This window comes from Zonotrichia albicollis, chromosome 9, assembly GCF_047830755.1.
Source record: "Zonotrichia albicollis isolate bZonAlb1 chromosome 9, bZonAlb1.hap1, whole genome shotgun sequence".
NCBI lineage: Eukaryota > Metazoa > Chordata > Aves > Passeriformes > Passerellidae > Zonotrichia > Zonotrichia albicollis.
This window is the reverse complement of record NC_133827.1, coordinates 27567481-27580342: the sequence shown is the minus strand read 5'-3', so window position 1 is coordinate 27580342 and position 12862 is coordinate 27567481. Positions and strand designations below refer to the sequence as shown.

The following is a 12862-nucleotide window of genomic DNA, read 5'->3' as shown; positions in this document are numbered from 1 at the left end:
TTTATTTACATTCACTGTTAGCCTGAAATGCATTTCAGCTACTGTTCAAAGTAACTGGTGTCCTGGGACACTGGTAAGCCAGGAGTGCTGACTGGGCAGAGGCACTCACAAAAATCTCCCCTTATTTTGCTTTTCCTTTCTGTAACATAAACCAAAGAGCACTAGAAACTGGTGGAGGCAGCAAAATGGATTGCTGCAGTGTTCCTTGTCCTGAAACCATAAAAAGTTAAAAAATGTAAAGCTACATGAATGCCATCTACTGGAACTGAGACATCTTCCAACTAGCTGGACAGGAACTTGAGCTCATCCTCTGTGAACTGCATTTTTACATAACTTTAATAGGAAGAGCAAATGAACTTGGTCAATTTTGTATTCTTCCATTAAAAAAAATTAAATCACTTTACAGGTTCAGGATTTGAGATTTTAATCTCAAAATACTTGAGTGGAGAAAAGGGGCTACATCTTCCCTGAGTTAGCTAGTGAAACCACATCTTCAGTAGAAGAGTGGAGTGTTTTAAAAGGTCAGGTGTACAAAATAAAGCTGTCTTTGAGCAGCTTTAACTTATGCAACAGGCAGTGCTGTGGATAACCCAAGCTCTTGTTGTCCTTAGGAGAATTACAGTGCTAATCTTTACATAACACACAGCTGTCCTGAATAGTATCACCCTGTTTAAGAGGTTCATGCATGCTTTTATTCTGTATCATGCCCAGGGTATACATCCTATTTATTGTCTGCCTTCTCCAAGTATGACACATCAGAGGAAGGATATCTTCAACAGCAGAAAATTAAAGCTACTATGGGCATTAACCCTTCTGTGTGCATTTCGCATTTTGCTGAGAAGTTATGGAACAAAAAGCAGGCAGAAAGATTGTAAATTATTCCCCTGGAAAAGGCAATGTGCTTACAGTAAGTCAATAGTCTGTTACTGGTTTTGTTTCAGACTTGCTGAATGACCTCAACCAAGACACAATTCTAAATTTCATTTTCCCCTACTCTGAAATTTGTTTACTTCACAAAGTGCTGTAAGTCCAAATGTCTGCAAAGTATGCTGACTTTAAGTTAGAGTGATCTGAATGTTTTTGTGTTAAATTTACTTTTAAAGTAAACTTTTAAAACATACTAAAACAATATAGAGTTTGTATTAAACATACTCCATATGCTGAAAATAACTTTTTTCTCCTTACACAGTTGCTGGGAAAATTCATCGGGCACAAGAGTAGCTGTCCTCATTTAGCAACAGAATATTAAGAATATGTGTATTAATGATCTATTATATTTCATTAGATTTAATTCTTTTAGACAAATGTTTGCCTAACATTTTGAAAAACTGTTTCACGTTGCTATGAAATATAAATTTAGAAGACTATCTCTGCTTTCTCAATGAGATGCTTTGTCAATTCCACCTTTAGACTGGAAAAGCACCTGATACATCCATCTCTGTTTACAGATTATTCAAATCATTGTGTATTCTAAAGATAGATATTATTGGTTTCCTATTAATTTTTCACATTTTTATTATATTTCTTTAATTTGTCTATATCGCAAATGTAGATCTGCAATCTGTCTAAATAGAAATGCACTAAATTATTTATACACACACACAAGCACATATCAGAGGGATCAGAGCTATTACAAGTTAAATATTACAAGGTTTAGCTTTGCAATTCTCTTCTTATTGAACATTTCCTTAAAACTGCTAAGTCATGGATAAATCCACTAGTGTTCATCAACCCAAAGCCACCTCTGAAATGCCCAGAAATGTTTTGCTTTATAGGAATTTGTGCCAAATACTCTTTTTCTCCCTGGAATGAGTCAGGATGACCAGAACTTCTACAGCATTTTTTAAAAGCACTTGAGCAAAACAGAGGGGTTAAGGTCTCTTCAGTTAGAAGCCAATGATGCAGCCTTGCAAATTAGATATCTGCAGGGAAGAGAATCCACATTGCAGATCTGGATTTCTGCCCACATCATTCCAGTAAGCACTACAGCCTGATATCTGCATTCAGTCTGCACTAGCAGGGATGCAGGTGGCCACTGAAATATCCTTTATCTTTAGGAAAGAACGTGTAAGAAAAACCCTTCTGACTCTTTCTCCCAAAACTATATAGAGTCTAACACAGAAAATAACAAGAAGACAACTCCTATGAGTCATCTGGAGTGAGGATAGATGATCACACTATTGCAACAATATTCCTTATTTCCATATTATCTTCAATACTTTCCACCTCTTTCTTCCTAGAAGTGAAAGGGAAAATCCATTACTCTGTAGAAAGTGAAGTCCTAACCTATTTTTGCAATGAGTGAAATAACTATATTGCTTGCAGCTTTAATTTCCCTTGCACTGAGACTGAGAAGGCATACCTGCTTCCCAAACGTTCCTCTTTTTTCTTAGCCAAAAACAGCTTGCAAATATCTTTCGCTTCTTCTGTAAAGCCAGCATGTTCAAATTTCACCTCATCTTCCAGAGTTCTTCTTCTAACCTCATCCTTATTGACCTTTTCTTTGAAATCCTTGAATGGTGTTCTCCCAGCAACCATCTCATAAATAGTGCAGCCCATAGCAAACCAGTCCACAGGATAGCTGTAGTCCTCTTCCTTCAGGATCTCGGGAGCCATGTAGCCATTTGTGCCAGCCTATGGCAAACACACAGACAGGTTTACTTTACAATGCCAGGAGTGAAATGCATGCAGTTAAACAGACTAGTCTATAATTCTTCCAAAATATTAGTAATTCTACTGATATATTTTGTATCTAGAAACCCTGACCTTTTTTTAAATCTAGAATTGGTGAGGTATAACTTTTATAGGACATGGACCATATCTCTCTTTAAACACCTTGGCACATAAGAAAACTGTCTTAAAGATGCTTTTCAAAGTTGAAATGTCAGTGCAATTTCTACCTAAAAGTGGTTTAATTTTAAATTCATGGCTAGCTTGCTTACTTCCTCCATTTTTTTTTCATTGAAGATATTCTTAGTTTTGGTGTGTAAACACGAGTAGCAATCAACGTGGTAAGATTTTAAAAAATACAAAACCCAGGCAAAACAGTCACTCATTCCCACCCTGTGCAATGGTTATGTAATTGGTCCAACACAGGGCTCTGCTGCCAGTGAGAAAATTCTCATCAAGCCAGTAGCTGAGCTGCAATGAGGAAGTTCTCAGCTTCCTCCCTCTTGGTTTCTGGATAAATGTTCTACCACCAAGGGCCAAGGAAAACTCTTAAAAACCACTCTAAGAAAGTAAACCTGTGAAAATGATAATTAATAAATTACACACATTTAGGTGAAGGAACAAGTTCATACTTCCCAACTAAAAAAAGATGCCTGAATAAAGACTATTCATAGCACAAATGGCCCCTTCTGTGAGAGAAGAAATGGCCACTCTTTGAGAGGGACATGTGCCTGCTCTCTTCCCTTGGGGGACGCTGCAGGGACTGAAATAGCTCCTGCTGCCTGTGGCCCCAGGGAGCTGATTCACCTGGCAGGGAACTGGGGGATCAGCTCTCTCTGCTGCGCTCTTGCATGAGTGAGGATGTGGGATTTCAATCACAACAGCATTTCCTCAGCTGAACCCATGTTTACTGCTGTGTCTCATGCTCATGATTAATTTTATTTTATGGGGTTGGATAACCCCTCTGATTTTTGCAAATTTAGGCACAGTACTTCCAAGTCAAGTCCCCGCACAAACTGCAGCTTGTGTCACTACACATTATGACATATAATGTCTCTACTGTAACAATGTGTGCAAGAGGGAACATCTTAGCATCAATTAAAGCATAAGCCTAACAGACAGAAAATTAAATCCACTTTATTTTCTCTCCTTGTAGTTTGGGGTTTTGTTTTGCTTTTAAGGATATAGAACAAAATCCTCCATATGACTTGAAAACAGAAATGAGATGAGAAGAACAGAAGTATCAGTCAGGTTGAAAGCAAAAGGAAAGGTTAAAAGCGAACCGTTGCCTCTCTCACTAAAGCTACAGAAGTACAGAGGAGCAGCACAGCACTGCAGCTGCTGACATCATCCCACAGGCAATCTGCACTGCTTACAGTGGGTTTCTCTAACTAAAATATTGAGAGATACCCTGACAGTATTACATTTTTAGGTATGATTGCTGCTCTGTTCAGAGAAGGGGACAAATGCTCAAACACAGACCACAGACCCCAGATCCATCTGGCCTCAGAAAACCTAGAAGGGAGAGGAGAGGTGAAAGTAGTAGAGAAACTTTGATACAAAAGCTTGCACACAGAGCTCACTGTGGATTAGTAAACACAGCTCTAAATAGGTTTCTGGAACTCTTTTTTCTTTGCTTTTTTTTCTCCTTCTGGGAAGCAATAAACATTCTTATTTTTACTGAGATGAAGTTAGGGCACTAATGCCTTGAAGAACTATTGAATCACATTATTATCAAAATGTGCCCTGACAGCACAATATGGTCCTTTTGATAAGAGATTACTTTGCTGCAACTTAGCATCAGCATTCAGAACCTGGATACATCTGACATGGAAAAGTCAGAAATCTACTGTCACAGATGTGTCTCAAGGCAGCTCCTCTCAGACTGTTTCTTTCCACTTGTATCTTCTCTTCCACAGCTGTTTTTTCAGAAGAAGTAATTGCCAAGTAAGTTCAGTCTGTTCCATGGGCATGTTCAAGGCAGGCTCTAGCAGGACACACCATCTGGAAGAACGCCCTGCTTTGACATGGTGCTTGTGTTTCTCAAGAACAGAGAAAGCAAGGCCAGCACCACAGACCACAGACAGCACAACCACAACTTAACAGAAAACAGAATGGACCAACAACAGCCTCCCTGCAGGCTGAAGTGACAGGCTGTGGGTGAGCTTACATGTAAACAAGAACTGAACTTCCACACTCTAAATTAGTAGCTCTGGAATCTTGAGCTGTTACTGGGCTGATCCAGCTCCATCTGAAGAAGTCTAGAAACATATCATTCCTCTGATATGGCAAACCATTTCAATTCAGAATTTAATGAGCTGGTTTTCTCATAGAATATCATCCAAACTCCAATCTAAAACCAAAGCTCTCCCAACCCTGAAGCTGTCCTTCTATTCACAATGAAGGAACAGGCCAAGAAGCAGGAATCTAAACTGGATCTTATAAGATTTGAGATTTTTAAAATGCACTAAAACGTGACAATTTTATAGCAGAAGCAAACACATTTCACAATGTGAACAGGGATTTTTAAGGGGGAAAAAAAACAATAAGGAGGGAGAAATACACAAAACTCTATTTTTAACAAAGCAGGAATTTGAAGATAGGAAGAAAAGAGCTTAAATTTTAGCCTTTTCCACCTATTTCTCTATATGTATAGTTTTGGCAAAATGATTTGCGGAGAAAGATGCTAAAGCCTTTAGCATTTGCCATATTAGAGAACAGAAATAAGGAATTATTCAGCACCTGGAAGGACATAGATCCTTCAAATCAAGATTTATTTCTATCTTTGGAGAGTAGGCAGCATTAGAGGGAAGGTAATACCTAATATCCCTACACTAATCATTATGGAGAACAAGATGTAAAAATCAGATCATCTTTCCAGGAACAGAGAGATCCCAGGGCAACAGGAAAGGCAGGAAAGCCTCAGGAGAGGTTTATCTAAGGAGGTAAAACAGAAGTTTTGTGAAGGGAGTTATTAAACTGTCCAACTCTCATTAGCAGTGAAACAAAAAATAATGTATTAGGGGGAAAATTTATCTACTGATTCCCAAAGCAAAAGTGAAGGAAAGTAAATTACTCTTGGCAGGTGTGGAGTAAATAAGTATACTGTAAATTATATTCTAGTGCAAAAATTAAAAAAAAAAGGACAGAAAGCAAAGAAATTAAAAGCTACCACAAAAGATAAATGCATTATTTTTTGAAGGGGTCTATTTCCCACAGACTGGTATTGAGTATTTAATTCAGTTAGAATTATCTGATCATGCCTCAGGATGGATATCTCTAGTATGGGATACTGGAATGTCTATCATACAAAAAATCAGGAGGTTTGTATGATTTTGCAGAGGTTTTCATTCTGTACAATTGACAAGTGAATTCAGAAGCTGTATATTAAACAAAATCCACTTTTTCTTACTAGATCTTACTTTCCATGGACAAATTTCACTCTTTCAATGGAAACAGAGGAAATAAAAAACCCATACTCAAAGTTAATTCCTTTCTTGTCAACTCTACACTATTAGGATGTTCAGTGGGTTTTGAGTGAGACTAAGCACATTATTCTCTTCTTTCCTGTATAATTCCCAGGAATTATACACAAGGAACCATTTGAACATATATGTTAATTAATCAAGGGATCTTGCAGAGACACAAACATGTGATATTACACCTTCACTGACCTGGCAACATCTTATAAAAATATCACAAACATGACAAAGAATGTTATATTATCCCAACTTTTTACTAGAGACAGAATTCTTATGCCATTGTAGAGGCACAGAACTTTTTAAAGCCTAGTCAATACAACACTAGCTATTTTTTGCTTGCTCTCCATCTAATATTGTCTTTTGTGATAAGCAGGATGGTTTACTTGCATATGCTGCTTGAATTATAAAAATAGTCAATAAATTTAAGTCAATTAAATTTTAATTGCTTTTGAAAAAGGTTCACAGATCTACTTTCCCTTTATTTCACTACCTTGAGAACAACCCAAAGATAATTTTTCAGTAATCCTCTAAAATGTAATGATCAAATGCCGCCCTTGGCTACATTAGCAAAGAAGTTCTGTTGAGTGGAATTATTGCTTTGAGAGTGATTTGACAGGGCATAGTAGAAATGACTCATCTGAAAGTGTACAAATGTTTCTTTTGTGAAATGCGATCCTGCATAAATTTTTCAAAGGTCACATAATTACAATCTTTTAGTAATTCAAGATGTGATGCTGAGAAGCACTAAGTGCGCTCAGAGCCCAGTGCAGTGCAGGGGCACCTGGCACAGCAGAGCTGGGAGCAGAACCAGGCCTGCAGGGCAGCAGCTCCCCCGTCCCTCTGCCAGGGACAGCCCTTCCACAGCGCCCTGTGCCAGCTCCAGCAGGTGCACGCAGCAAAGACACAACTCTGGGGCTTTCCGCAGCACAGAAACAGGCAAATGGCGAGAAATGGGATTTAGCATTTAGATCTTGCTACCTTTTCCCACAGATCTCTGCAAAACAAACTCAATTGATATAACAAACCAAACAGTAAAGCAAATCAGAATGTCTATCTTTTGTTTGCCATGGCACAAGAACTGTTGAACAGAGGAAAAAAAACAAGCTGAGTTTAGCTCTATCAGCTGTTTCCTGGGGCTCGGTCCTTCCTTCCTCCAAGGGGTGCCACTGCCTGCTTTGTTCTCTTGTCCAGCTGTTCCTCCACTCCTCAGCAATGGCCTTAATAGACCCTGCAGGAATGCAGGAACAGACCACAGAAATCTCTTCCCTGCACACAAGCTAGCAGGCCCTAGATGTGGAGAACACTGATCTGCCTGTGTCACTCACTTCACCACGTTAATTCTTCTCCCAAGTCACTGTGAGGAGGAACAGAGCATAATTTAAATGAGTTACACAGGACTGCAGTTCCTCCAGTTTCTCACCATATGTTCATACAATAACAAGAAACTAGCTGACCCAATCAGTAGGCAACTGTTTTTGGTTTTTTTTAAAGAAGATAGAAGTAAATCTAAATAGGGCAAAAGGCACTCGGGAAAGTCACACAGAATAAAGATCCTTATGCAGACTGTTAATGCTTAGCAGAAGGAGGGATCTTTTGATGGGATGGCCCATCATGAATTGTTGGGCTGCTGATTCAGGAGAGCACAAGGAGGAATCTTCAGAGTAGCAGGAGAAGATAATGAGAAAGACAATATTGGAGCTTAGGAGCTCCAATCCCATGTTTGATCTTGAATCTTACATAAGCATATGAATCCCACATGCTTATGTAAGATTCAAGATCAAACTTTTTTTGATTTTCACATAAGAACATAATTTTCATAGGGAAAGCTGTGTGCTTTAAAAAAAGCCCCCACAGGCAAAAGCACAAAAGGTACAAACCAGATTTTTGCTATATTAGAAAAAAAGAAAAAATGGCCCTGGATTCAAAGTCACTAACTGGAATAGTAAAAAAATTCAGTTTTGGTTTTTCATCTTTTAAGTTTGGTCATCAGTAATCACTGCAATAAAGGAAGTTGCGCAACAAAAGAGAAAAAGCCACTCTGTGCAGTAGGGACTGCTCTCTGTGTGCTCCTCCTTGGGAAGAGAAATAGACACAGGTACAACATGGTTTCAGTTTAGATTCTTGCTGTATGGAAGTCAAAGGGCTTGAGAAAGGACAATACAGTAACTAGGCATGAATCTTAACTTTGGATTCTAGAGCAGCTCCCCACTTCCTTCTTGCATGATCACACGTAAAGCTTTGCCTCAGATCCTGACTGGAGAGAGAGCCTGCTTAGACCCCCACCTCAGTGACGTGTCATGAGAAGACATGAGATGGCATTCACAGACAGGGAAGCAATCAGATATTATAGGATGGAGCATTTAGGACAAACAAAACACTTGGCCAATCCCCACTTTGCTACCACCTCCCGTCAAGGAGTTGTAAAAAACAGTGAGGTCCCCCTGAGCTCCTCTCTGCAGTTCCCTCAGCTGCTCCTCACCAGATTTGTGCTTCAGACCCTTCCCAGCTCCACTGCCTCTCTCTGGACACACTCCAGCACCTCAGTGTCTTTCTGGTAGTGAGAAGCCCAAACCTGAATACAGATTCAAGGTGCAGCCTCACCAGCGCTGAGCACAGGGGAACAGTCACTGCCCAGCCCTGCTGGCCACAGGCCAGGATGCCTCTGACTCTCTGCCCACCTGGGCACACACTGCCTCATGTTTAGCCAGCTGCTGACCAACACCTCTCTCTTCCCACTGGGCAGCTTTCCAGCCACTCTTCCCCAAGCCTGCAGTCTGCAGGGGGTTGTTGTGACCCAAGTGCAGGACCTGCTGCTTTGCCTCACTGAACCCTGTAGCAGTGCCATCAGCCCATCACCCCAGCCTGTCCAGATCCCTCTGCAGAGCCTTCCTGCCCTCCAGCAGATCTGCATTCCCACCCAACCTGGTGCTGTCTGCAAACTCCTGACAGTGCACTTTCTCCCCTTGTCCAGATCATAAAGCAGGGCTGGTGCCAGGACGAGCTCTGGGGAACCCCAGCAGTGACCAGGTGCCAGCTGGATGTGATTCCGTTCCCCACCTGTCTCTGGGCCCGGCCATCCAGCCTGTTTTCACCCAGCAGAGAGAGCACCTGTGCAGGCCTTGAGCAGCCACGCTCTCCAGGAGATGCTGGAGCAAACAGTGACACAGGCTTTAGACAGTCCAGACAGACACATCCACAGAGCAGGTCCCTCTGTCGTGGCAGGAGATGAGGCTGCTCAAGCAGGACCTGCCTTTCCTAAAGCCACGCTGGCTGGGCGTGATCCCCTGGCTGTCCTGTATGAGCTGCATGCCCACACTCAGGGGGATTTACTCTGCTACAAGGCCAGGCTGACAGGCTGGGAGTTTCCTGGATGCTCCTTTAGCCCTTCATGTGGATGGGCACCACATTTGCTAAATCCAGCCAACTGGGACCTCCTGGGTTCTCTGGGACTGCTGGGGAAGTCATGATGGGAAGTGATGGTGAGCACTTCTGCCTGCTCCCTCAGGACCCTGCACAGATCCCAACTGACCCTACAGACACTGTGGGTAAGGCTGCATTCTGTAAAGTACATTTCAGATGTGACAAAAATCTCAAACACCTGGCATGACAACGCACCTCATAACAACTGTGATTATCAACATTTTTAGGAACCCACTTCTGCTAGTAAAAATATCATCAATTTTACATGTCACACTTCAAAATGTGTAAGAAAAACAGCTGCAAGTTCTTCTAATTCTGAGCAAATGAAGAGCTGTCATTTTTCAAAGAGCAAACGAAGAAGAAATTTTTACAGAATCTTATCCAATAAGAATGCCATGTGATAGTGAACAAAGGTCAACTGTAGAATAGCTTGCTGAGTTATTTTTTATTTCACAAGTCTAAACCCTCCTCCTGCTTTTCAGCTGCCTGGAAATTAAACTGTTAGTTTCAGGAACATCTAAATAGATTTCCTTGTGTTTTCCTAAGAAATAGAATCTTATAATAAACAAACATACAGGAGGGCAAAAGGACATTTTGAGTAAGATTTTAACCAAAACATGTTTTTCCTATAAAAATATTATGATGTCCTTCAAATATATAAAACATAGCACAGGAAAACTGTGAAGAAGCCCGAAACCTCTGAAGACATGAATGCACTTTTATAAATACTACAAAAATATGTTTATGTTATTTTTCACAGTTATTATGTCAATATTTAAGCTCTCGGGCTCGCACATGCATCTGCACAAAAGTTCTTCACAATTTACATGCAACAGTTGCTTTTCACAAAAGCCATATCCAGTAAGGGCAGAAAATTCTTCCCTAAATAAACAGCAAATACACACTAACTTCTGGAAAAATGGAATTAACTGGGGATGGAAGCTCCTCATTTCATATGCAAAAAACCCCGAGTGCTAGAATCAATCTAGAACACAACAGACAGAACACTTTGCCTGTGTAAAAGCCATCTTTGCAGGCTCTCAGTTTCTCCTTGTTGTCTATTTCAATTATGTAAGATAGAGAAAATAACAATATTTAAAAAGCCATAATTTTAAGATATAAACTAGTTCCTGCAGGATCTGATCAACACATCAGATGAGATGCAACAGGCACACTTATAGGAAGTCATAATGACATTTAAAGTCCTGAATAGTTTTATTACCCCTGGAGTTTGTGTTTCCAGCCATGTCAGTAATAGCTCTGCCTGACTAAATGTGCATAGACACATTTCCTGGTAGACTGCACAGGTGCATGTAGCTATCATGAGAGGATCCCTTACAATCCATGTATGTTTAATGAAGGAAAATTACATTGCAAGTAGCTTTAAAGTGTTTTCTACTTTTATTTTCAAGACTGTTATTATTCAAACTTGTGTATTTTAATTTATTCTTGTGATTTCTTCTTTCTAGGGACAACTGGCACTTCACAAAGTCAAATCAGCAACTTAGTAAAATTAAATTATTACTGTATCAATTACTTACAACTACAGTATAAGTCTAAAGTACATTCACACAGAAAGCTGGATGTTTCTCCTTGCTGCTTTAGCAATTGAAAAGAGAGGGAGAAAACTAAGGCTAGGTATCCAACTCTTTCAAGATCTTTGTAAGGAGCACTGTTTCTGAAAGCAAGGTATTTTTATTTTTAATAGTTATGACCAATTGGTATGGAGCACACAGGTGCCTTCAAAAGGAGTGTATGTAACAGCAGTACTTAAAGGACACCAAGGCTACTGCTTCAATTACATAAGTATTGAATCATCAGTTGCACAATGCTTTGCTGAAGTGTAAACACACTTTACTTTTTACTAGGACCATTTGAAGTTATCCATCTAAAATTCAAAAAACCTTTCTACCCACAAAGAACACTTTTTTGGCTGATGAACAGTACATAAACATTATAATTTTGTACAAATCCTCAATGAGAAAACTTGGAAAATGTCTAAAACAGGAACTCATTAACAAGCTTATTACTTGTGCCATGTGATAACATAATCACCTAATAAGATTTACAAAAGGGATTAATGGATCCTCCAGCTGATGTATGGGTGATGTGCATTTATTCATACATGACCAGACAGGAATTTTTTTCTGCTTTGAAAGCAGAACAAATTTAATCTTTAATGGCCTATGCAGCTATGAGAGTGCAAAACACTGTCAGAATTCATCAAAATAGTGTATTTTTTGCAATCTTTAATGAAATGAATGCACAGATAAATCTTTATATTATATACTAGAGATCAGTAGCAATATCCCTTAATTAGTGACTGAAAATTGTAAACCTTAAATTATCAGTTTAAACCATTATCCAAAATCTAGAAACAGCTTTATGATATTAGATATCAGATATCAGTACAATACAGATTTGGCCTGCAAGGAATATATAGAGCTAGCTTATACAAATGCCCTTATAAAACTGTGTCCACAAAATGGTGCAACTGATTAAATTTCATTTGAAAAAGCTTGGAGCCATACTTTCCTTTGGGTGACAAATGACAAGGTGATATGTATAGGTTTGGTAAGTGATAATTATTTGGCAGTCATACTCAAACAGCATGTTATGATGTCATTTTTCAGATAATTTTAAGTCAGAATGAAACTATAATTAGTAGACAAAAAATAACAACACCATTTTTCCTTTCTTACAGGAGTACATGGTGAAGCTTAATGTAAATTTTGTAAATGTGTTCTTTGATCTTCCTGTGTATGACATGAGTATAAATAATAATGATATCCAGTTCTCATATAACATTTTTTAGAAGCTTTCAAATATGACTATTTTACAAAAATGAAAATAAAAGGGAATTATTCATTTAACTAGTTTATAGCTATGATACAAACACATACACAAAAAATCTTTTTCTTCCATGTCCTATTTCAACGTAAAGTATGAATAAAACTGCCTTTAACTGAAATTCCTTAAAAAACATTACAATCATGTAGCACATTATTCATTGCAGGTTTTGCTTTAATAAAAGCAACCGTATAATGGTGACTAGAGCTTCTAAAAATGACAAAAGAAAAGGCACTAACAATTTGATGGCTTCACAGAAGGTAAGGCAGAATAACACCTTGTCCAATATTGCTTTGAGATTCTACCCTAATACCAACAAAAGTGGTTACATATTGCTAAATACACTCTTCAATTTTGAGGTTTTTTCGTTTTGCCAAACCCCACATATTTAAAAGTATGAAAAATTGCCCTTTGACAAAACTATTTGTTCTGATCCTAGT

The 12862-nt window shown here is 39.0% G+C and overlaps 1 protein-coding gene across 2 annotated transcripts in view; it reads right to left on the bottom strand.

The window, feature by feature from the left end:
- The window catches only part of GRK7 (G protein-coupled receptor kinase 7), a 30388-nt gene that overhangs the window by 11913 nt on the left and 5613 nt on the right, over nt 1-12862 (bottom strand). For both annotated transcript variants that reach the window (XR_012581630.1, XM_005489456.4), the window contains exon 3: nt 2363-2634. Coding sequence is in view for 1 of the 2 variants with exons in the window: in XM_005489456.4 (XP_005489513.1) it covers nt 2363-2634 (272 nt within the window). In the remaining variant the exon portion in view is untranslated. The remainder of the gene's footprint in view (nt 1-2362; nt 2635-12862) is intronic.